This window comes from Triturus cristatus, chromosome 5_1 (genome assembly GCF_964204655.1).
Source record: "Triturus cristatus chromosome 5_1, aTriCri1.1, whole genome shotgun sequence".
In the NCBI taxonomy this organism is placed as follows: Eukaryota; Metazoa; Chordata; class Amphibia; order Caudata; family Salamandridae; genus Triturus; species Triturus cristatus.
Window position 1 is genome coordinate 366,680,000 of NC_140587.1, and position 26,091 is coordinate 366,706,090.

At 46.2% G+C, this 26,091-nt stretch overlaps 1 protein-coding gene across 2 annotated transcripts in view; it reads right to left on the reverse strand.

Annotated features, from left to right (window-relative positions):
• Positions 1–26,091, reverse strand: part of LOC146830895 (fibrocystin-L-like) — a 1,171,295-nt gene that overhangs the window by 804,822 nt on the left and 340,382 nt on the right. For both annotated transcript variants that reach the window (XM_085605085.1, XM_085605086.1), the window contains exons 19-20: positions 24,046–24,203; positions 1,374–1,478 (exon numbers count right to left, since the gene is read on the reverse strand). In XM_085605085.1, the coding sequence (XP_085461211.1) occupies positions 1,374–1,478; positions 24,046–24,203 (263 nt within the window). The remainder of the gene's footprint in view (positions 1–1,373; positions 1,479–24,045; positions 24,204–26,091) is intronic.

A 26,091-nucleotide genomic window follows, 5' to 3' on the forward strand; every position in this document is an offset into this window, starting at 1 on the left:
AGGAAACACAGGGAGCAGGAAAGTGGCACTGGAGGGGGGCAGGCTGCAGGGGTCAAAGCGAGGCAAAAGGGCATAAGGAGAGATGAGAAAAAAGTGTACAAAAGGGCAGGAAGGCAGAAAATCCAGAAAAAAGAGATTCAGATGGCAGTCCAGCAGCAGAATAATGACACTCTACCACTAGACCACCAGGGATGAGGCTCAGAGATGTGCCTGAGGGTGGAGGAGGGCCTCATACCACTGACCTGATGGTCAGGAGATCAGCAGCAGGGAGCTCGGGCAGCAGTTACTAGGTGCAGCTGCATGAGGAAGGGAGCAATCCAATGAAAGGTCAGTGGATTGCACCTTCACCTTGCAGCCGCTGCCATTAAGTAGTGTGGGGAGGCTGGACAGCTGGGAGGTGGGAAACGTGGGAAGTGGGTTAGTGATTGCCAATTATCTTGGACATTTCGAGGCAACAGGTCAGATGAAGTATATCCTCGAAATGATTGTTCTATAAGTATTATTTTTTAGTGATTACATGCAACCATCACAGCCAATAACCAACAGTGGGTGAATTATTCATCAAATACAATATAGCTGCTGAGTAGTAATATTTTTAATAATCAGGCAAGGTTCATCCCCATGATCAATTACCTACATCGTGTAGATGACAATTGTAAGTGTATGTTGTTATCACATTTGTAATCTACATTTTATATCTTTGATGGAAACCATGCAGTTGTGGAAACGCGGGGAGGGGGTTAGTGGCACTGGAGGAGGGTGGACTGTGGGCGATCGCAGGGACAAAGCACGACAAAAGGGCCCAAGCAGAGAAGAGGTAAAAAGAGGAAAATGAGCAATAAAGGGAGGAAAGGCAGAAAAGCTAGAAAAAAGCTGAAAAAAGGGAGTCAGAGAGGGCAGTCGAGCAGCAGAGCAGGGACGCTCTTCCACCAGACTTCCAGGGATGAAGCGCAGGGGGTGCTTGCGGGTGGAGGAGGGCCTCGAACCACTGACCCGAGGGTCAGGAGATCAGCAGCATGGAGCTCAGGGGCAGCAGCTACCAGGCGTGGGTGAATTATTCATCAAATACAATATAGCTGCTGAGCAGGAAGGCAAGTCTCATCCCCATGATAATTTACATACATCGTGTAGATGACAATTGTAAGTGTATGTTGTCATCACATTTATAATCTATGTTTTATCCTCGATGGAAACCATGCAGTTGTGGAAAATAGCAGAGTTAAAATCTAAAGCAGCAGACTGATCGTTCAGTGATTGAAATGTATGAAAGCATGTCTTTCCTGTTCAAATGCGTCAATACAAATTAACATTAATGTCCATTCTAAAACACACTGATATTTCTCAGTTCTGAAAAGCACGAAGAAACCACGTACCTCAGTTTCATAGTTATTAAAGTACTTCACATATCGGTTTTCAGTGATATCAGCAATGGAGTCTGGGCATCCGTAACCCATCATCGCCAGGATCGCAGCTCGAACCTAAAACATTAAGCAGAATTGTAACACAATATTATAATGAAATTCACATCATGAACGGTTTAATTGTGTATTTGTATAGTGCTTGGTGGTAGTCAGGCCCGCGCCTCCTGGAGAGAAGCAGGTCTAGAGCGGAGGAATCCACCCATCTCAAACTGCACCCACTGACCCATGCAACAGTGCAAGAAAAAGGCTGTGTGGCTCAATTGTGCACAGATGGAAGAATTGGGTTAAATTTGAAACATATCTCAAAAATAGTACAAATTAGAAAATGTATAAATATAGCTAATCGCTGAAAGTCAATTTAATGGATTCAATTTAGGAGGTCATGTATTTATCTCCAGTAAAACTTACTGGTACTGCACAGTTTGGTTTGGACTTGGGTGGCTTTACCTTCACATTCCGGGCTTTTTCTAACCCTGGGCGTAGTTCGCGAAGTAGCGCTATGCGTAGCTACGCAAAGTGCACTTTGCACTACGCCAGGCATGCGTAGCACTTCGCGAACTGCGTAGTACCCTGTTCGCACTGTGCAGGATGCCGTTTTCAATGATTACACAGTGTGGACAAGCATCCGGCACTGTGCAATCATTGAAAACGGCATCTTGCACAGTGCGAGCTGTAGTTTTCTACCGCTCGAGTAGATTTTTACTCGAGCGGCAGCTTTCTCAATGCGGACTGGTAGTTTCTCATTGTGAGTGGTCGCGAGCATACGCGACCACTCGCAATGAGAAACCTGACCTCACCGCGTTGCGAATCTCGCCGGGAGGTTTATTTTATACGCTCGCGATCGGCAACTTGATGTTGCTGATCGCGAACGAGGAAAAAGTCTCGCCGGGATGTTATTTCGCTTGCTCGCGGTCGCCAACTTGACGTTGAGGACCGCGGGCAAGCAAAAAATGACCGCTGCACTACGCTACACTACGCGTGTTTGCACTGTGCTACGTGCAATTTGCGTAGTGCGAAGTAGCGCAAACTGCGCAAACTACGTGACCGTAGCGTAGTGTTTTGCCCAGGGTTCATTAATGAATGGTGGTGCCGCAGCACCAATTACGACAAGTTATTTCAACCAGTTTTCACTGTGCAAATTTCATCAGGTTTCCCTTGCAATACGTATTTTCAAATCAGCCAAACAAATCCCACTGGCAGCAGGCAAAACTGTGTGTGAAGGCTTTTGCCTTTTTTTGCCGCACCCAAATATGCTTTCTTCTATACTATGGTCTGAGAATCGTAAAAAGCTGCCTTCAGATTGCTATATGAACGTGTACATTGACACACCAAGCACAAGGGCTTACCACAGCCTTTAATGTTAGTCTGCATCATTGTGAAGTGTATGCGTTAATATCTGGATGGAAGAGAATGGTCTATCCATAGTCACTGGCTTCGGACCACCACCCCTATGAAGAACTGCCATAAGTATGGGTTAATGATGCTAGTAGCTTTACAAAAACTGTAATTTTTGTAATGCATATACAGGAAGTTTTTCATGTTTAGGTTCACGGAAGGTTAGGCAACGTTGCAGCAACAGAGGTGAGGCGCCGGGATGTCTTGCTGTTGGTGCTCAGCACGTGTGGCCAGTGAGTTGGGGAGTGAATGGGCAGGCGGGACAGTTTAGTACCTCGTGGTTGCAGTGCAGCTTGCTGTCCTTCCTTAGGATGTGCGCCCCTCGGGTTAGAAGAGAAGAGCCACGAGGGAAGAGTGCTCTAGGATGGGTAATGCAGCCAAAGCAAATGCCAGTCTGAAGGCCTAGCAAAGGAGTGCAACTGTCATACGAGCATCATGAGCTTATCTGAAGGCCACCATGGAGAACCAAGCTCAGCACAGCCAGGTAGAGTGCAAAGCCACTTTGGTGTGTGCTAGGGAAGAAAGAGTCTATGAATGGCTCTGGAGAGATGACAAAGCATGCCAAAGTTCATGGCAGACTGAGTTCTGTAACCCACTACCAGGTCTCCAGTGTTCTGGAGTGGATGCCCTTACCAATCATTTCCATTTCCCTAAATTTCATTTACATCTTAGCTTTTCTAGGGCTCAGTCTTTCACCTATCACTGTGTTAGGTTTGCTATCTCATTGGGCCTTAGTAGTATCCTCTGAGCTTCAATGTTTCATTACATGAATCTGGCCCGTCTACCCCTAATCTTCTAATAACATTTGAGTTTTAACAAAAGGAACAACTCACTACCAGTGACATTCACTTGTACAGTAAAAGCTGCTGGGAGAGGAATAATTACTTAAAAAAATATCAGAACCCAACAGAAAATCACAGATTTTCTTAAAGATGAGCATGTAGTCTTGGCCCTGACCTGTATTTTAGGTCTAGAGGAAATACTTTAATCCAGGAATAGAAAAAAACAATACCACGCAAGAGATCAGGAACATGTAGTCTTTGATATCTCAACTGGCCAATGGCGAGGGGTGGTTAGATACCAAAAAGGGGAGGGAGAATAACAAATTCATATACACACACACCCTGGTCCCTAACCTAGAGTTATGAGGCATATTTATGCTTCAAGAAGAAATGTTGTGCCCACTTCTCCCCAGTCTTTGGATAATCAAAGGGCTGGCAGAAAACATTTCCAATGCTACACCCAAAGTACAAAAAAAAGTAAATGAGGGAAGAATTACACCTCTCAAGTGAATGCATATTTACACAAATCCCAAAGGAAAGCCAGAAAAGGATCTAAAATCCACTAGCTGAAATTAAGAAGACCATGTCAGGATTCTCGATTTTGGCCATTATAGGGACCCCTGTGGATTCCTTCTTTTAGACCCACCCATGTCAAAACACTCTCAAGCACATTGCATACCTTGCACCACATTAGTTCAGGTCTATGCCACACTCTGATGCATGATGGTGCATATAGTTCCTTCTGTTATCAAACCTTGCCAAGAAGATGTAATGAGGAGGATCTCTGTTTAGCTACAATGGTTCTGGCTCCTAGAGATATACAGACTCAATCATACTTGCTTCATCAACTTGTGTACTCAGCTCCAATTAACACTCCATTTCTGGTTTCCCTATTTCCCGTCTTGTTTCTGCCGGCTTACATAGTCTTTCTCCAGCCAAGTCCAGACCTTTCCTCAATTGGTTGTTCCCTGAGAACCTGCAATTTATTTATTTCTCACACCTGAATTTCTCCCTGCAATTGTGCTTTTACCTTGAGCTTTAAGCTGGTTCTACCCTGTGAGCTCAGTGTGCAGCAGCTGGCATCAGTCTCTGAGGCTTCAGGTGAATCAATGCTCTCCAGTTATTATGTTTTCAGGCTTGGTTTTAGATTATTTGTCTACTGGGTTTCCATATTACTTGTTCCTCACTTTCTAATATGTTACTTTGGCTTAAATGTCCCTTTTTTTGTAGGTCTCGACTAGGCAGCGCTTGCACTGTCTCGTTGAGACATGCAGTATATACTATAGCGTGGAAGCTTCGTGGAATCTCCTCCCACTCTCCGCCCATCTTTCTGATTGCAAAAACCAAAGGATTGGCTAGGATCCTAAATGCTGGCTTCTGTTTGGTTTCAGGCTTGTTAGTCCCTCCTCCTGACGTCCATGCTGTGATTTGTGTCCTTCCCTGGCTATTGGCCCCTTTACTCCAACACTATTTTCTTCCCTGTGTTCCCCCCGCCCCCTCCCGCGACTTGTCTCCCCCATCCCCTCCACTCCTGTTTGTGCCTTCTTGTACCCTGTACTCCCGTTTCCAATGCAATAGGTCTCGCAAAAATACCAGTTCTATTGCATTTCAAATGCTTTTTTTATCGTGGGATTGGCTGGGTGAATTTGCACTCTTTTTTTGTCTCGCGATCGTGGCTTGTCGGAAGTGGTAGTCCATACTGAGCTGAGGAAAAAGACAAAGATACGAAAATAAACTATAACCCATAAAGAACCTTGAACAACAGAGCCAATGAGAGCGTTTAGTTGAAGGTGGGAGGCGGGTGCTACATCGCGCATACGCTTTCGGTTAGTGTCGCATGTGAAAGTCAGCGCTCCGCTCGCACACACCACTCGCAGCGCGCTGTTGTTTAATTTATATTAGGCTGGTCTCCCTGTGCTGTGTTTGTCCACCCCCAGCTCCCCTCCGAGATTGCTGCTTTTTTTTTTCTCCCCGCCAGCAGGTCGCAGTGAGGCTCCCAAGCAGGAGGTGGGAAGGCAGCAGTGGCAGCACAGAGTCTCTGGATCTTTTTATTTACCTTAACATTAAGCTGCACGCTTAAGACTGTTATTTGCCCGGTATGCTAGCGCCTTCGCGGCATGGACTGCTGTTCGTGAATGAGTGCATATTTGCAAGGCGCTCTACGCTGCATTACCCTTACTTTCCCCTCCTCGTGTATGCGCAGTTATGTTATTGCGCTAAATATACCAACGTGCACCTTGTGTGTTGCAAATACCGCTGTGCACAACAGGGAGCTGAGCGTGGAGTGGCCTCTTGAGGAACAGGTAGTGAAATTAAGATCATGCTGATGTTCGCTCGGTTCATCTTCTTTTGTTTCTAGTGTGCCTGAAAAGTGTAATGCGAGCAGAAATCAATGGCGCTTCCTGACTGCAAACAGAAAGGCGACGCCACTGCTCTAAAAGTTTGTGATGCACACATTCCTGCCAGGCCTGCCTCTCCGGCTCCCTACTGTGTGGCTGCAATAGGTTAGCAGTAGTAACTGGTATTATAGTTATTTGGGGGATTTATGATTCTGGTACTTTCTTTTGAATTCTGGGCAAGACCCTTGTTACCAGCACACAGTTATACCTGGCCCTGCTTGGGGCAGATTACGTCACACGGGTTCCTTCTGAGCTGTCAAACATCCAACCAGTGCCTTGGCTAAAGCAAAGAAGGCAATACCCTGGGTAGAGAGGGGGGTGGGTCATTCACCACCTTACCTTGGACCCTTCCCTGGCTCCCTCTCATGCTACCCCACATCCTGCCTTTCAAACCTCTTGTCGCATAACACTTCTTTTTAGTCACAATTCGGCGTCCACTGTTCCCAACATTATCTCTTTTTATTGTTATATTTTATTTTATCTATTTATTATAAGTTTATTTGTATACTAGTACCCAAACAAATGTTTTGTCTTACTTCAAAAGCATACTTTTGTATGATGTGAATTATCTGTGTATATGAATTGTTTCTGTGGCTTTTCTAGGCATAACACCTAACTGTTAATAAATGGAAACTGACATTCCTATTGCATTCAGGTTTAATTCTGATTATGGTTAATTTATTATATTCAGGCAAGCAACTGCCTTGGGTATTCTGTCTGTGACCACATAGAATATGTGTATGTGTGTAAGGGGTGGGGTGCGTGTGTCTGTCTCTCTATTGGGGCTCAGAGGGGTTCCTTTTGTGATTATTCATGATAACTTAGACGGCCTATTACTATATTTGGGTGAGTAGTTTGTGTATGTCCTGAAAGCTCATACCTTGAGAAATGGGTCGAAAATAGTTTCCCCTTAAGTATCAACAGATTTATTTCAATAAACCAGTTTTAAGAGTCTGGGTAGCACAATAATTGTTCTTGTAGTCTTAGGACTTCCAGTCTGTGCCAAGTTTTGCTGTTTACATGCTGAAGACACTGTGCACGAGGGGCTTGCGTGATTCGTAAATGTTACAGCAGTGAGAGTGAAGACAACCAATGAGAGACCACTAGGTCCGTGCACGGTGAGACCGTGTAAGTATCGCATCGAGCCAGAGCTGGGCGCAGCCAATGAGAAGCCAAAAGGCCCTGTCGGCTCACGAGAAGCAAGCGTGAACTGCTGTGCGATTGGCTGAAAGACGCATGAAGGTCGAAGATCAACGACAAACGATACACGAGGAGTAGGCGTGCTCTTTTTCAAAGCACATACTCGTGCTTGTCGCGCGTGGCTGTGCGCACTTCCGCAAGCCGTATGCCGCCACAAGCAGGAGTATGTGCTTTGGAAAATGAGCTGCACGGCGGCTAAAGGTCTCCTATGCAGTTTTTTTGAACTATTTGGATGCACACCAGTGGCATGAGATTTCCTCTGACAGGGATCACCGTGACGGGCACCCAGTAGGGCCGGGTGGCTCACGAGTGTAGGGGCCCGGCCTCTGATCCCTCAGGGTCATACATGACGAAGCTCCGCCATTAAGGGTGGCCCGATAGACCCTTTAATCTTTTTTCCTGGTGATGCAATAATGTTTTAAGTTTAAATGTAAGGGATTGCACATACAGCATCATGCGGCGTTGTGTTTATGCTTTGACTTAGGACCTTCGTGTTGTGTTTATAGTCTTACTTTGGGGACTGAAGGTAGCATAGTCGTTAAACTGGTCCCTATTAGACCCTTTTGTAGAGATTTTGTGTTATCGAAAATAGTTTCCCCTTAAGTATCAACAGATTTATTTCAATAAACCAGTTTTAAGAGTCTGGGTAGCACAATAATTGTTCTTGTAGTCTTAGGACTTCCAGTCTGTGCCAAGTTTTGCTGTTTACATGCTGAAGACACTGTGCACGAGGGGCTTGCGTGATTCGTAAATGTTACAGCAGTGAGAGTGAAGACAACCAATGAGAGACCACTAGGTCCGTGCACGGTGAGACCGTGTAAGTATCGCATCGAGCCAGAGCTGGGCGCAGCCAATGAGAAGCCAAAAGGCCCTGTCGGCTCACGAGAAGCAAGCGTGAACTGCTGTGCGATTGGCTGAAAGACGCATGAAGGTCGAAGATCAACGACAAACGATACACGAGGAGTAGGCGTGCTCTTTTTCAAAGCACATACTCGTGCTTGTCGCGCGTGGCTGTGCGCACTTCCGCAAGCCGTATGCCGCCACAAGCAGGAGTATGTGCTTTGGAAAATGAGCTGCACGGCGGCTAAAGGTCTCCTATGCAGTGCATGCACACTGCGTAGGCGAGACCTAAAAAGAGAGCAACAGTATGATGACAACTATGATATGCTTAATCTACTCTTAAAGCCCTACTCTACTCTTAAAGCCCTACCACGATCAGAAAGATGGCCTAAGTAGAGCTTGTTCATAGCCCTGATACAGTTCAGAGTTATGTATTATCATACAGATGGTATAACCAGAGCCATGCTAGAATTCAAACACTAACAAAAATGTGCCCAGAAACAATCATAGAATGGGGTATTAAAGGCCTGATATCATGAATATAGAGCCATAATTTGTCACCTCAATGCATGGGAAAAGTGAATTTATTTATAAGACAAGTAAATGAAGCATCCTGTCCCTTGAAGCGGTAAGTATTTTATAAAATGCCACATCCCTGCCCAATGCCTATCCTATAGGGCCAAAGAAAAGCCCAATGTAAATTCTGAAGTAAAAGTATCCTACTACTACTGTTTCAGAAGGAACAAGTACTCCTTCAAATGAAGTGCAGAATGGAGGTAAACAGAATAAATGCATGGCCTGGGAAACTAAGTAATGTCAATGTGGTCAGCACAGGTCTATCCTAAAGGTCAAAACATAAAATAAGGAAACAAGACTGGCCCTTGAATAAACAGATGAGACAACACCAGACACATCATAAAAGTAGCCCACTCGCTGTTGGTGGATGCCTTATATAGGTGTGAAGTTATATTTACTTTGCACAAAAAGTACTGCATCATGGGACAAACATTCATGCAGGGCCTGCAAACACCTGATCTGCCAGTGCTAAGATATTCTGCGATTGCAAAGCCCCCAGTTTCTAGTGAGTCAGTATGATATTAGGTTTTAAACATTCAATGCAAGGTACAGTGACAAGTATATGTGAAAAGAGTGCTATCCCCAAGCATCAAGGATAGTGGTCAAAACATGACACCAGATGTTTTGAAAACATGGAACGCAGTGTCACCTGTAATGCTGCTGTAAAAAGGCTCATTCCAATTTCAACAAAGATTGGAGTGATATTATTTGTATTTGCAGTGATTCAGCTACGTATTTGAAAAAGTTGTGTGATGACCTGTCAAAATCGATACCTGAGCAGAAGTCCTTCACTGTAAGAGATACTTGCCACTTGTTAGATGGTATGCTGAAAGCATCTTTACAATCTTCAGAGTTAATGAAGATTGCTAATTGACTTTTTAATCCAGTCTGGTGCACTGTTTTGTTAAGCACGGAAACTAAAACATAAATATTTCTCATTTTGTGCTTTGTGTGGCATCAAAGAAAGAGTCATCTCAACTGTGTCCCTTTGCTGATGGTTCTCAGTCCAAGGGGCTGTGAACGCTATTTTATTCATGTGGCAAACGTTTACAGAATGTTTGCTGAGTGATGATGCCAAAGGCAAGAAATCTAAGGATCTTTAGTCGCATATTGATATTGATGTGAAAAGAAGTATACTGTACTGCATTCTTAGATTTTTACAGGAAAACATAACTGCTGTAGTGGACTTTATTTAAAAAACTAGAACCTGGAAACACCCTTGTCTGCCAAGTGTTCAGCATAATTGGTGTAGATGTGAAACATCTACTTGAGAGTAGGCTGGGAAACACCTTTAGTGACTTTGGCACTGCAACATGTTCCACGTTAGAGTGCTTGTCACTTGGTAAGCAAAAAATGTTGAAGAGCAAATCAGGAACTTTTATTTTACAATGTATGAGAAATGGCTTGCAATGATGCATACGAAATGTCCCTTCACCGACCAGGGCATTTGAAGTCAATGAGACCTCACTGTGGTACTCTATACAAGTTCTAGACCCCTTCCGTAAAGTGGAATTTTCTCCGTAGTTTCAAAAGTTCCGCTTCATTTCTGACCGCTTCAATAACTGAGGGCATAAGCGCCCAGTTCTATGCAAATGTTGCAGAACCTGCCCAGAGAATCGCAATCTTCAAGTGCACCAGTATTGGCATGGAAAGCTAGGCCAGTGGCCAGAGTTAGCAAATTGTGTACTGGCTATTTTGGCGTCTCAAGTGCCAATGATGAGAGGGCCTTTTCACAAAAAAAGTTTACATGGGAAGGAAAAAGCGAGCACACATGAACAAAGACTCATTGAAGAGGTGTTGTGTGATGTACTACAACAAGTTTGATTAGCAAAAATGTACTTGGATCTCATATACGCGGTCAATATACCATGCACTATCAGTGCAGAAGGCAAGCAATAATGAAAGCAAAATGTTCCATAAAAACCGGAAAAACACTGTTTCTGTTGTTGTTAATGGCGCGAAAATGGGATGTATGTCGTTACAACGCACACTTTTACAACGCATGCACTTACAACGCATTTTTTACAACGCAACATCCACTACAACACATTCCATTACAACGCAGGACACTACAACGCATTTTTAAAAACTACCTTTACAACGCATTCCATTACAACGCATACTACCTTTACAACGCATACCATTACAACGCATAATATTACATTGCATTTAAGGTAAGTATTGGATAGTATAGAGGTAAAAATTACTATTCTTACTCCAGGGGGTGCAACAGTAGGGTAAGTGTTGGATAGTATAGGGGTAAAAATTACTATTCTAACTCCAGGGGGTGCAACAGTAGGGCAAGTGTTGGATAGTATAGGGGTAAAAATTACTATTTATAACTCCAGGGGGTGCAACAGTAGGGCAAGTGTTGGATAGTATAGGGGTAAAAATTACTATTCTAACTCCAGGGGATGCAACAGTAGGGCAAGTGTTGGATAGTATAGGAGTAAAAATTACTATTCTAACTCCAGGGGGTGCAACAGTAGGGTAAGTGTTGGATAGTATAGGGGTAAACATTACTATTCTAACTCCAGGGGGTGCAACAGTAGGGCAAGTGTTGGATAGTATAGGGGTAAAAATTACTATTCTAACTCCAGGGGGTGCTACAGTAGGGCAAGTGTTGGATAGTATAGGGGTAAAAATTACTATTCTAACTCCAGGGGGTGCAACAGTAGGGCAAGTGTTGGATAGTATAGGGGTAAAAATTACTATTCTAACTCCAGGGGGTGCAACAGTAGGGCAAGTGTTGGATAGTATAGGGGTAAAAATTACTATTCTAACTCCAGGGGGTGCAACAGTAGGGCAAGTGTTGGATAGTATAGGGGTAAACATTACTATTCTAACTCCAGGGGGTGCAACAGTAGGGCAAGTGTTGGATAGTATAGGGGTAAAAATTACTATTCTAACTCCAGGGGGTGCAACAGTAGGGCAAGTGTTGGATAGTATAGGGGTAAAAATTACTATTCTAACTCCAGGGGGTGCAACAGTAGGGTAAGTGTTGGATAGTGTAGGGGTTTTAATGTAATATTATGCGTTGTAATGGTATGCGTTGTAAAGGTAGTATGCATTGTAATGGAATGCGTTGTAAAGGTAGTTTTTAAAAATGCGTTGTAGTGTCCTGCGTTGTAATGGAATGCGTTGTAGTGGATGTTGCGTTGTAAAAAATGCGTTGTAAGTGTAGTGCATTGTAAAAGTTGCGTTGTAAAGGTTGTATACCGCGAAAATGTGTAACCACTGACAACCATTGTTTTTTTAAGGTATTGAAATCACTTGAAAACACTGAAAACACCCCACCAGAATTTACTAAAAATAGAAACTGAAAACAGGAAAGCCTAATTATGTCTCAGAAGGGTAAACCAGCAAGTGAGGCTGCAGAATTGGAGTTTGATATTGAAGCATTGCATACCTACAGGGCAGATTAGCTCAAACAATTTTGCAAGGATTTGGGATGTCCCAGTAAGAGCAGCTTCAGGAAGAATGAGCCGCAGAAGGCCTTAAGGGCCTGATGGGAGGACAAAGAGGCTGTGGAGACAGGTGATGCAGAGGTGGATGTGGATACACAAGGGAATGGTTGCAGGTCACATGATCTGCCTGTGTCAAGAGCAGCCTCCAGGGCTGGCAGTCACCATTCCCCTAGAAGTCTTTCGCTAGAGGAGTGGGAGGAGAACCAAAGGGTTAGAGATCATGAGTTAGAAGTCATGAGTCTCAAGTTGAAGCAATTGGAAAAGGAGAAAGAAAAGATGGCAGAGTAGAGTAAGAACGCTCTTGCCTTGGAGGAAAAGAAACTGCTTTTGGCTCATGAGTTGAGCATGAGGGAGCAGGACATTAAAGGCAAGCAAGTGGAGTCCAGTTCAAGTGGTGGCAGTGTACAGCCAGTGCAAAGAGGTATGGTTTACAAACCCACGGACCTAGTGCAGAATTACCAGATGGGTGATGATATTTATGCGAGGTTTACGACGTATGAGATAGCCTTAAGGATAAATGATGTTCCTGAGAAGCATTGGGGGGGGCCTATGGAAACACTTTGAGGCCTCTAAGAGGGACACCCTACAACCTTTAGAGCAGGCGGATACCCTGACCTATGCCCATATGAAGGAGGATCTATACCTCAGGTATGGGCTCACCCCAGAGCAGTACAGAGAGAAGTTCAGGAACTTTAAGAAGCTTGATTCGCATACTTGAGTTGAATGTGTGAACATATATAACCGTGCACTGGAAGGTTGTGTGAAGGGCAGCAAGGTAACTGATTACCAGGGGTTGTACAACTTTATTGGTTGGGAGCACTTGATTAGTCTGTGTGTTCCAGAGCTGCGCCAGAATCTATTGGATAGTAAGCTAACTGATCGCAGGGAGCTTGCTAAGGAGGCGGACCTCTGGACTAGCACCAGGGTCTATAAGGGGATTGTGGGTAACACTGCCAAGGGTGGGCAGAGTTCCCAGCAGAAGAGTGGAGGGGACAAGGGTAACCAAAAGGAGTTCTCTAAACGTCCCCAAACAGTTCCCAGGGTAAGGAGTCCCAGCCCCTCAAACCTAAGGTGTCTTGGCCCCCGAAGGACAGGCTCGACAACCGGGGTCCCCCCAAGTGTTATTCATGTGGCCAGATGGGTCACATTGCAAGAGATCTCAAGTGCCCCAACGCACCCCCAGCACCCACTGGTGCTCCGTCACCAGGATTAGTGAGTGTATCGCTGGGGGAGGAATTGGTTCCTATTGAAGGCGGGAGCAAGCAGTTATGAGCCTTGTCTCATTAGGAGACAGAGAGATGGTCCAGGAATACTCTCTGCCTGAGAACACTAAGAAATACAGGCAGTGGGTGACCATCAATGGAAGGGGGTCGGAGGCTCTGAGAGGCACAGGAGCCATTGTGACATCTGTCAGGTGTCAATGGGTATCTGAAGAGCAGGTTATTCCCAATGTGCTTCACACTGTAGTTGAGGCAGACAACTTCGGGGGCATATGTAAGGTGGCGCTAGTTCCCTTTGAGTGAGGGGCAGTCTCAGGTTCCTTGAAGGCCATTTTTAGTCCATGCATGCCTGTAAACTGTCTGCTTGGAAATGACCTGGAGAGTTCCCCATGGAGGGAGGTGGGACACCAGGCTCATTTGGAGATGTTGGGTCTGCCTGAGTGGGTCTGTGTGACAACTCTGTCAATGGCAGCCAGTAGGGGTAATCAAGAGGACCTGGAGCCTGAATCAGTGGCCCAGGTGCCTGCCAGGAAGAAGAAGGGCAGAGGGCATAGGAAACCAGCCCCCAAACTTCCCACGGTCCAGGAGAAGGCAGAAACTGAGGGGGATGCCCTGGAATCTAGAGCGGAACAATTGGCCGAACTGGGAGACCTGCCTGAGCTAACCCATTGGCAGCAGGAAGGCAGTCCCTCCAGGGAGGAGTTCTGCAGAGCGCAGATAGAGTGCCCTACTCTTATTGGTTTGTGGCAACAGGATGCAAACCAAGCAGCAGGTGATCAGTCCAGATCACATCTGATTTACTGGGAAGATGGATTGTTATATAGTGAGCCTAAGGTCGCCGAGGCCGGTGCAGCCCGTGTGCTGGTGGTACCTGAGTGCTCCAGGACCTTCCTACTGAGTCTGGCTCATGATGTGCCTCTCATAGGACATTTGGGGTGCGACAAGACCTTCCAGAGGCTTGTCACCCACTTTTACTGGCCCGAAATGAGAAGGCACGTTGGTACACATTGCAGATCTTGCCCAACTTGCCAGGTGAGTGACGAGAGTGAAGGGAAGTGTAAGGCTCCCCTCCAACTCTTTCCTGTGGTGAGCACCCCTTTTGAGCGGGTGATAATTGACATTGTGGGACTACTGGAACCCAAAACAGCCTTAGGCAATAAGTTTATCTTGGTCTAGGTGGACCATGCCACCCGGTACCTGGAAACTGTCCCTCTCCGGACAATCACAGCCCCCGTCGTGGGCCGTGCAGTGATGGGGATCTTTTCCCACGTGGGGTTCCCCAGAGAGGTAGTCTCTGACTGCAGTACAAACTTCAGTTCAAAGTACATGACATCTTTGTGGGAGGAGTGCGGTGTGGCATACAAGTTCACCACTCCTTACCATCCTCAAGGGAATGGGTTGGTTGAGAGATTCAACCGAACCCTGAAGAGCATGATCAAGGGTCTTGCAGAACCTATAGGATGGAAGTGGGACATCTTTTTGCCATGCCTGCTGTTTGCATACAGGGAGGTACCACAGAAGCCCTTAGGTTTCAGTCCCTTTGAACTACTGTATGGTCACAATGTGAGAAGACCTCTGAGTCTGGTGAAGGAGGGTTGGGAGAGAACTCCCGGTAAGAGCCCGCAAGATGTGGTGAGCTATGTGCAGGCCTTCAGAAACCAGACTCAACACTTCAGGAAACTCGCTCAGGCGAACCTGGAAGCTAGCCAGGAAGAAATGAAAAAATTGTATGACTAGAATGCCACTCTGGTCGAATTTCAGCCTGGCCAGAAAGTGTGGGTGATGGCACCAGTGGAGCCTTGTGAGCTCCAAGATAAGTGGACTGGTCCATACGAGGTGATGGAGAGCAACCTACTTGGTTGACTTGCAGACTCCTAGGAACCATTTGAGGGTCCTGCACGTGAACCGCCTCAAGCCACAATTTGAGAGGTCTGAAGTAACTATGCTCCTTGCAACAGATGATGGAATGGAAGAGGAGACTGAGCCTCTTCCTGACCTCCTGTCAGCAAAGGAACCTGATGGGTCAGTGGATGGGGTGAACCTCTCTCCTACCCTGATCCCAGAACAGCAGAGGGACTGTCGCCAGGTACTGGGACAGTTTGCCTCCCTGTTCTCCCTGACAGCAGGAGTCACCAATTGGTGCGTCCATGATGTGGACACTGGGAACAGTCTATCTGTGAAGCAGAAACTTTACAGGGTAGCTGACAAAGTCAGGGCCAGCATCAAGGAAGAAGTTTCCAAGATGTTGGCGTTAGGGGGTGATAAAGCCCTTGTTATGTTATGTTATGTTAACCGGATTTGTAGAGCGTGCAGCTGCCCCAGCAAAGGGGCGTCCCGGCGCTATAATGGACAAAAAGCCGGACACAAGCAGTACCAAAGACACAACCATAACAACTCTAGGAATCCGGAGGAAAAAGGAAGGTTTTAACGGCCTTCCTAAAAACCAGAAGTTCGTCAATAGCGCGGATATGGACAGGAAGAGAGTTCCATAGCCTATCAGCAAGCACTCTGAAAGAGCGGCCACCGGCCCTAGCCCTCTTGAAGCGCGGGACTGTGACCAGATCGAGCCCTGAAGATCTTAGAGACCGCGGGGGTACATACGGCAAGAAAAAATGCTCCAAGATCTGAGGAGAGGAGTGCTTCAGAATTTTAAACGAAAGGCAAAGAGACTTAAACTTAATCCTCTGAGCAACAGGGAGCCAATGGAGTTTATAGATGATTTTTTGGGCCAAACAGAATCTCGGCAAGCCTTCCAGAGCCCTGGCGGCAGCGTTTTGAACGCGTTGAAGTCTGGAAAGTTCGGCCAGATTAGCTCCCAGCAGAAGGGAACTCGCGTAGTCCAACCTGGACAAAATCGTAGCTTGTACAATAAGCTGTCTGGTTGGGGCATCAAAGAATTTAAAAATGGGTCTGAGCCTACAAAGAGTCCCGAAGCACATGGCAGCGGTTTTCTTAGTGTGAGAGACAAAACTAAGTTTAGAATCCAACCAGATTCCTAGGTTTTTAACCTCGGTGGCAGGGAAAGGGGTCGGGCCGAGCTCAGATGGCCACCAATGATCACCCCAGAGATGACTCTGCCTGCCAACAATGAGCACCTCGGTTTTTTTGGCGTTCAATTACAGGCAATTGTCTGTCATCCAACGGGCCACTGAGCTAATTCCCTCACTGAACTTAGCCACCTCAAGGTCGGAGGCCCCACTTATTGCAACCGCCAGCTGCGTGTCGTCAGCGTAGGACACCATAGTCAGGTTCCAACACTTGGCGACAGCAGCCAGCGGCTGCACATAGAGATTGAAAAGTGTGGGGCTAAGAGCCGACCCCTGCGGAACACCCTGTGCAATAGGATACGGTTTAGATTGAAAGGGAGGAGTGACAACCCTGAATGTGCGACCGGATAAAAACGATCGGAACCATTCAAGTGCCACGTTGTCGACGCCTGCCTCACCCAAACGCTGTAATAAAACAGCGAGGGAGACGGTGTCGAATGCGGCACTAAGGTCAAGAAGCACCAGTGCCGCCGTTTGACCAGAATCAACCAAAGTTCGCAGGTGATCGACCATTGAGAGCAGCGCAGTCTCAGTGCTGTGGCCAGGTCGAAAGCCATTCTGCGAGGGGTCTAAGATATTGGCAGAATGGAGATGGTTGGATAGGATGGCATTGACGTGAGCCTCGGTCAGTTTTGCCACCCACGGAAGAAGGGATATGGGACGATAGTTCTCCAATTTTGATGGGTCCAGGGCAGGTTTTTTTAAAATGGGCATCACCTGGGCTTGTTTCCAGCTACCAGGAACAAAGCCTGACGTCAGGGATAAATTGACACGGTCGCATAAAGGAGGGAAACAGAGTGAAGCAGATTCTCTGAATTGGGCAGGTCGTAGAGGATCCATTGGTGAACCTGATTTGACTTTCACCGCAATTTTATTAAATTCCTCCATCGAGAGCTCTGGAAGAGAGCGCAAAGACATGGTTGTCTTCGGGCCAGATTCCAGCTTCTCCGAAGATGTGGATGAGCCAGGAAAAGAACGGTAAATGGCCTCCACCTTTTCCACAAAAAAGGCGGCCAGGCCCTCGCAATGCGAGGCAGAGCAGATCTCAGCGACTGGGGCTCTACTGGCTGTAAGATCCTTAAGCACCTTAAATATTAATTTAGTAGGATTGGTGCTGATGTTAAATTCACGAGAAAAGTAAGCGGCCCGAGCTTTACAGACCGCTCTATGATATTTCTTAATCCTGACTAGGTACAGCGTTTTCCTATCAGGCAGATATGACTTACGCCAGGCTCTTTCAGCTTGTTTGCAAGATTTTCTTAGGAGCCGAAGTGAGTCATGATACCAGGGACTGGATTCGGCGCGTCGGCGTTTACTCTCAGCAATTGGGATCAGGCAGTCTAAGGCTCCAGTAAGCCAGCTACAGAAAAGATCATAGCCCGACTCAGCATCAGCAAAGGGGCCCCGGAGGATATAGACCAAGAAGCCGATGAAAATAGGATAGCTTCAGTTTTTTCCAAGGGTGTCTAAGAGACACAGGCGCAATTGCTCTGTGAGGAGAATCCTCAATCGTGAGGTGCAGCTCTATAAGATGGTGATCAGTCCAGGCCATAGGCCTGGGAGGCAGCACTTTAGCCGAAGTTAGATTGGTAAAAATAGGGTCCAAAATGTGCCCACCAACATGAGTGTGATGATTAACCAGCTGAGATAGCTGGAGAGCCTCCAGGTCGGCAAGAGTGCTACTGGACGCAGGAGAAAGGGGAGTATCAAAATGAAGATTTAAATCGCCCACAATACTAAAGTTGGCAGCCCTTAAGGCTAGTGAGCTTACAGCTTCAGGGAGAGCTGACCTAAAGGCAGCGTCCAGGCCCGGAGGCCGATAAATAAGTAGCCCAGAGAAAGTAAAATGATGACTAACAGAAATCCAAAAATGGGCACTTTCGCAGCCTGCTCTGTCCATAGCCTTCTATACACGAGTAGCAAGATTTAACAGCAGCCGCAATGCCACCGCCTCTCGAGTTACGATTGTGGGTAAAAATCGCATACTCAGAAGGAAGAGCCAAATTAACCGCTGCCAGAGCTTCCTCATGCAGCCATGTCTCTGACATAAAAAGAATGTCAGGAGCTTCCTCCGTAAGTAGATTATGGACGTCCAAATGGTGTTTAACCAACGACCTCACATTAAGATGGCAAACCTTAAAGTCATAAGGGACCTGAGATTTTACCAGCGGTGGAACAATGCTGTCTAGGCATCCTAGGGGGGCTATCCTATAAGCAGAGGTGGAAGCGGGAGATGAGAGTCTAAAAACGCACTCGGGGCACTCAAGAGGGCCGGAAAGAGGCTGTAGCAGTGTATGAGTGCAGGGCGAAAAATCGCGAAGACTAAGCAGCTCGGTTCTAGAATACATTCGTACAAAAGGGTTGAGAGACAACACGGAGGGAAAAGAGCTATAGAGCCCTGCCTTAGCCCTGACTCAGCGCTGACGAGCGCAGATGGGCAGGACTCTGGCACGACTCAGGCGCAGTCACCGCTGCGCGTTAGAGGGTAGATTTAAATAGGGCGGGCGGGAGACAGCCGCACCACTAGACCGCTCGGTATGGCGCCTACAAAGCGGCAAAACCACACCTAAGATGGCGGCGAAAACAAACAAACTAGGAACCCACAGAACCCGGACCCGCTAAGCAGCGGTGCTTCAGCTATTATAGTGCAGGTAAGGGGCAGAAAAGACCCACGATAAAAACAGGGGATAAAAAAATAATAATAACAAAGATACAAAACGGGTTTTTAAAAGCAATAGACACAGCCTGCAGAGTAGCGTTGCAGCGTGTGAGTCCTCAGCACACTGTCCAGGCTGACCCTCTAGAGGACCGGTCTTAAATAGGGCGGGCGGGAGACAGCCGCACCACTAGACCGCTCGGTATGGCGTCCAAGGATTCTGCGCATACACAGAACTATGCGCAAGAAAACACGACCTCATCTTAGTATCCAAAATCCCCAAACTGACTAGCTATAGTGTCTCATTCGTTCTCCTCCAAAAATCACAGATATACAAATGATCAGACAACCCAGAACACAACACTCCCAACTCTCTAAGTAATCGCGGTAGCAAGACATACTCTTTCGCTCACTCACTCGTACTTGTCCACAATAAGAATAGGCAGAGTCACTGTAATAGTTCAAAGTGTTTATTTTATCTATCATGCTCTACAATACAGTATACAAGCCACTACCAGCAGCAAAATGCATAAACTAAGAATGGTTAGCATTGTTAAAATTCTATAGAATACAAAGGGGGAAGACATTTTATATAAAGACAGTGGACTTAGGACAAGAAGACCTAACCACCCTCCGTTTGGCTGGAAGTAGTTTATTTTATATAAAGGAAGATCTCTGGGCTTTGACAGCAGACCCCACACCTTAAAGCCTGGATGAAAGGGATCATAGGAAAAACGTAGCTCGTCTCCATAGAAATGCTCTCTCCAAGTGTGTGCTAAAACAACATGCATCCCAGTAATATCAAAACATGAGTCTCCAGCATTGCAGCTGTGTTCAGCATGTTGTGTCTAGGTGCTAGGGACTGACCAGAACAGAACAACAAGGAGCATTGTTTTTCAACCTTGCACATCGTGTTCTAGACAAAACTTCCAGGAACTCGGCAGAAAACATAAAAAGCAGACAGTTCTCATGTGAAATGCATAAACAAAGGCTTGAAAAATAAAGTCACATAGTAACGTGCACAAAAGCAGCATCATGGCATCAAAGCTCATGTTAACTTAGCAATGTCGACAATGTCCATAAGGGCCATATAACACCCTCAAGCAGCCCCTGGGTAAGTCCAGTGGTCTTAGTACCAAAAGCTGCTGCACCCAGTGCCACACCAGAACTTTTGTTTTGTGTGGACTACCGTGGGCTCAATGCGGTCACCAAAACGGATTCACACCCTATCCCCAGAACTGATGAGCTTGTTGATCAGTTAGGAGCTGCCCGGTACCTCAGTACATTTGATTCAACGTCTGGGTACATGCAGATTGCTATCACCGATGAGGCCAAAGAGAGGTCCGCGTTTTCAACACCAGAGGGATACTACCAGTTCCGAGTTATGCCCCTTTGGTTAAAGAAAGCCCCTGCCACCTTCCAGAGACTGGTCAACCAGGTTCGGTCTGGGGGAGTTCAGGGCCATCTACCTGGATGACATTGCTGTGTTCAGCTCCAGTTGGGAGGAACATTTGCAACACCTCTGCGAAGTGCTGAAGAATCTACAAAGGGCAGGCCTCACTATCAAGGCGAGTAAGTGCCAGATAGGCCTGGGATCTGTGGTGTACTTGGGACACCAGGAAGGGAGCGGCCTGCCCCCCAAGACCCAGACAGAGGTGAGAGCCTTTTTAGGTCTCACCGGGTACTACAGACGGTTTGTCAAATGATATGGCACCAGTGTTGCCTCCTTGACAGAGCTGTCTTCAAGGAAGCAGCCCAGGAATTTGATCTGGATTGACGCCTGCCAGACCGCTTTTGATGCCCTGAAATCTGTGCACGGCGCCTATGCTGAAGACACCTGACTTCTTCAAAGAATTTGTTGTGCAGACAGATGCTTCGGAGTATGGTGTGCGACCAGTACTCTCACAATTGAATGACGAGGGATTGGACCAACCTGTAGCTTTCATCAGTAGGAGGCTACTTCCCACGGAACAGAGGTGGAGTGCAATTGATAGGTAAGCTTTTGCCGTCGTCTGGGCGCTGAAGAAGATAAGGCCCTACTTGTTTGGGACTCACTACTGGGTTCAGACAGACCACAGACCCCTCAGATAGTTGATGCAGATGAGGGGTGAGAATCCAAAACTGTTGAGGTGGTCCATCTCCCTACAGGAATGGAATTTACGGTGGAACACCGCCCTGGTACAGAACACACCAATGCTGATGGTCTGTCCAGATTCTTAGTGATGAGAACTCCCAAGAGGGTGTGTAGTTCTGGCACCCATGTGCCAGGCCTTACCCTTCCCTTTTTTTACGCATAGGACACCCCTATAGTAGGCCCAAGGTACCCCCCTGGGCAGGGTGCAGTGTATGTGAAAGGTAGGACATGTACTGGTGTGTGTAACATGTCCTGATAGTGAAATACTACCAATTTTGTTTTTTACTATGGAAAGGCTATTTTGCCCATAGGACAGAATGGGGAATGTTTTGTAACATTTTACAAGCATCTCTTCCCATAGGGATAAGATAGAAAAATTGAATTTTGTACCCCCGAACTCAGAATTTAATAACACATCTTTTAGTAAAGATGTTTTTTAAATTATCTGTTTGAAAATAGCACTTTTAGAAAGTGGCTATTTTCTTGTTCAACCTTCCTGTGTGCCTCTGCCTGGTTGTGGGTTGACTGTCTGGCTATGGAGTGACAGGGGCTGGGGAAGTGCAGTGGCTTCAAGAGACTGGATGAGTCAGCACCAGGCTGAATAGGCCTGATCTGCATTTGCAGTGGTGGGAGGAGTAGCACCTGTACCTGAATAGGGTTGTGCCTGCCTTCCACAATGCTGGGTCTGCCCCCCCTGTGGTTGTCTGGAACCACACTGACCAAGGATGTTGTTGTGCACTGGCAGATTGCCCCAGAACTGGTTTGAACTGGGCTCAGAGCCCCTTGCACAAAGAGAACAAAAACATTTTGGGGTATAGATATTAGACCTAAAACCCCTGAACTTAAGATCATTCCTGGTGTTCAAGATGAACCTTTGCCAAGGAGAAGAGCTGGAGAGACTGAGGAGAAGTACTGCCCTTGCTGTGTGTCTGGAGTTTGCCTGAAGTTGCTGTTTCTGCCAAGGAAAGGAGAAGGACTTTGCTGTGTGCTGTGTCCCCTGCTTGAAGGAGATCTCCATGGGCCTGAAGTGAGCTGGCCTCCTGTTCAGAAGTCTCAGGAACACAAAGACTTCACCCCAGCTCCCTTGAACTCTGCTGTTGTGAGTTCTGACCTGCCTTGAGGTGCCTGTGCCAGTTTTGGGCCAGCGGATGTTGTTGCTGCTGTTTGGGAGTTAGAAGAGAGAAGAAACTCAAAGAACTACAGAAACTGACGCATCGTTCTTCTTGCAGCTTTTTTTCTGACGCATCTTCATTGTGCGAGAAGAATTTCCACACATCGTCGCACCGCTGCGAAGACCGTCACAGTGCCTGTTATCGCTGCAAGAATAGACACATCGAGGGATCGCGGCTGAGGAGGACAGATCAGGGCCGGACTGGGAACCAAAACCGGCCCTGGCAAAGTGCTCGGCCGCCCCCCCTGGGGCTTGGGGGTGCCGCCGAGCTCTTTGCCAGGGCCGGTTTTTGGCCGATTTTGTTACAGGGCTGATTTTGCAGCTATGCTGCAAAAACGGCCCTGTAACAAAAACGCCCCCCAGGGGCGCAAAACCGGCCCCCACCCGTGCGGTGCCCCGGGGGATTTCCCGGTGCCCGCTATGGCCAGTCCGGGCCTGGGACCGATGCAGCGCCAGGCAACGCAGCTGCATCGATCGCCGACGCATCCAGAAGACCCACGCATCATACCTGTGCGACACGCTTTCCCAATGCATCACCTGCGCACCAGAACCGGCACAAAGAATTGACAAATCACTCCCAATACAGACCGGAATCTACGGAACCCTTCCTCTGCATGCAACGGGACTGTCGCATTGCCTCCTCAGGGTCTCAGGAGTGTCGCATCTCTTTGTTTTTCAACGCTGCGGCTGTTTGGCTTGGTGGACTTTGACGCAACGACATGTACTTTGGTAAAAAGTCACGCATCCATAGTTTTCCGTGGTACAAGTTCTTGAAACCTTTTTAAAAGTCATATTTTTACTGTGTATGTTGGATCTTTGTCGTTCTGGTCTTGTTTAGTTTAGATAAAGATATTTTATTTTTCTAAACTGGTGTGGTGTCCTTTTGTGGTGTTTTCACTGTACTAATACTTTACCCACTGCCTTTGGGATAAGCCTGTCTGCTCATGCCAAGCTACCAATAGGGTGAGCAAGGGTTATCCCCCTTACCCTGACTAAAAGCAAGGGTCTCTACATGAAGAAAGGTACCTACCTCTGCCAACTAGAGACTCCCATTTCTAACAGGTACCTTTATTTACAAATGTTTTTAAAGCAGCTATTATTGGCCCTTTGCCCGCATCATGGAAGGAGGCAATAGTGATCTCTGTTTTTAAAGAGTAATAGGAATGATCCAACATGTTACAGGCCCATTTCATTGACTGATGCCACACCGTTTATGGTTCTCTGAACCAAAATAAAGTTGTCTTGACCTGACCTGATAGAGAAGTGAAAGAGCACAACTAAAGCTAGACTGCTACCTTTTATTCTGCTGCATAAAATACAGTGAGTTCTGCACAATTATTTTGCCAAAATATATCACAATATTAAATTAATATAAATTAAAGGTGTATGGCAAATGTACTTCTGTTATTTGATACTTCAAAGTATGAGCACAGTCTTTACAACACTTAAATCAGATGTTCGGAGGGTAAAACCTCGAAATTGCAGGAACACATAATACACCTGAGTGCATGCCCACTTCTAAATGGGAATAATATGTAATATTAGTGCATTGTTCCCTATTCTGGGGTGCACAAATCATAACGGAGCGTAAACTGCACGTCTGGCAGATATCAAACCCTGTGCAATTGACATTTACTTGAAGTGCAATTTGTGCTGGCTTTTTGCAGTTGGGCCTTTAGCTTTACCACAAGCACACCTATAACGCCTAAAAAGATGAAGTTCATGGAAATCACAAACCTCGGCTGTCGACGCCTGTGCTGCTATAGGTTGAGAGGGTATGCCATCCCACATCAAGGTGAAGTCCTGCATGCTGGGGATTCCCTTTGTTTGTTCAATAATGTCAACTGTCATGTTAATTCCTTCAGCAAACTCATAAGAGAGCATATTAAAATCACCTGAAAAGAAAACTTATTGTGGTCAGAAAAATAAATAAAAAATGTTCATAATCACATAGTAATTTTACAGTTTTGTCTGGTTCAAATGGTACTTGAATTATGACATAAAACTAAAATACAATAGGACATATTTATTTATTTTATTTATTTGAAAAGTTTTCCATAGCGCGGCCAAGACCCTGGGAGGGTATTAGGGTGCTTTTAGAAGTTACAACACATAGAAGTTTAAAACAGTAGGTACAAAATGAGAGTAGGGAGGGCAAACTTGATGACAGATATTCGTAGTGAGTCCAGGTGGACTCAGGAGTGTGATAGTCAATGTTTCTGAAGATCAAGTGTAAGTTCTGTTTGGAGAGCAAGTTAAATGATGGGGTTAGGTAGTCATTTTTTCATTAAAAGTAGATTGACTTCATTTTTGAAGGAAGTGCTAGAAGGGTTCATTCTAATTTCTGGGGACAGGGCATTCCAGATTCTAGGTGCTAGACCGTAGAAAGTACGGTTGTATGGTTTTTTTTCCGGACTTTTTGCCGTCTCAGTAGCCAGGTGCTGGTGCTTCTCAATGCTCTGCAACCGCCTGATAGTTTCAGTTTATCGGCTAGATACTTTGGAGTGCTGAAGTGCAAGGCTTTGTGAGTCATACATGTGATTTTTAGCTCTGATCTTGCCTCAAAAGGAAGCCAGTTCAGTGCCTTTAGATCAGTGGTAAGGTGGTTGTTACTTTTGGAGCCGGTGACCAGTCTTGCGGGCGCATTCAGCGAGGCATTTAGTGGAGCCAGACTGGATCTTGGTAGACCATTCCCATAGTCTAGTCTGGGTATCACTAGGGATTGCACTGCTGATTTGAGGTCGTCTTTAGGAAGGAAGGGTTTTAGCTTTCTGATAATGTTCATGTGAAAGTTTACTCCTCTGGTGGCTGCACTGATGTGTTCCTGCATGTTGAGATTTTTGTCGATTGCTATTCCTAGAGATTTTGTGAAGTCTATGATGTGTGGTTTGCAGTTGAGTGCTGTTAAACGTTTCATCCAGTCTTCAATGTTAACGTGTCCTTGCATAGGGGTAATTAGGAGGAATTTGGTTTTGAGCGTGTTGAGTTTTAGGGGGTTTCTGGTTAGCCAGTTTTGTGGTTTTTGCACAGTTGTATTGAGTGAGCGGATATCATCAGGTGATGATACTTTTAGGTATAGTTGGTTGTCATCCACATATATGTGCTAGTGAACATTGGAGAGTTTCAGAATTTCAGTAAAGGACTCCATGAATAGATTGAATTGGTTTAGCTTGAATCTTTACGTTCGGCTATCTAAGAAGGAGGCGAACCATTTTGGGACATTCCCAGATAGCCCCATTCTGTGTTCAAGTAAGTCTAGGAGACTATCATGTTTGACCGTATCAAATGCTGAGGATAGGTCTAGGAGGATTAGGAGGCAGGATTAATTTTGGTCTAGTATTCTGAGTGTGTCGTCCACGATGTGTGTCATGGCAGTTTCCGTGCTATGGTCCTGACGGAAGCCTGATTGGAACTGGTCCATGAGGTGGAATTGAGCTATTTGACTACATAGTTGGGAATGGACGCATTTCTCCAGGGTAGGAATAGTGGAAATTGGACTGTAGTTATCTGGAATTGTGTGATCAGTTGTGTTTTTTTTTTTAGAATGGGGGTTACCTGACCTGTTTATAGGCAGCTCTGAAGGGTTCCTTGCAGCAGGGAGGCATTCACTATCTTTGTCCAGAGGGGGATTAGCGAGGTTTTGATCTCTCTGACGATATTGGCTGGAAGGGGATCGCAGAAGTGATTCGATGGTTTAAGAGATGTTAAGATCTGGAGAATGTCATTTCTGTTAAGAGATTTGAAAGTGTTCCAGGACGCTTTGTTTTTGAGGGAGAGTGCATT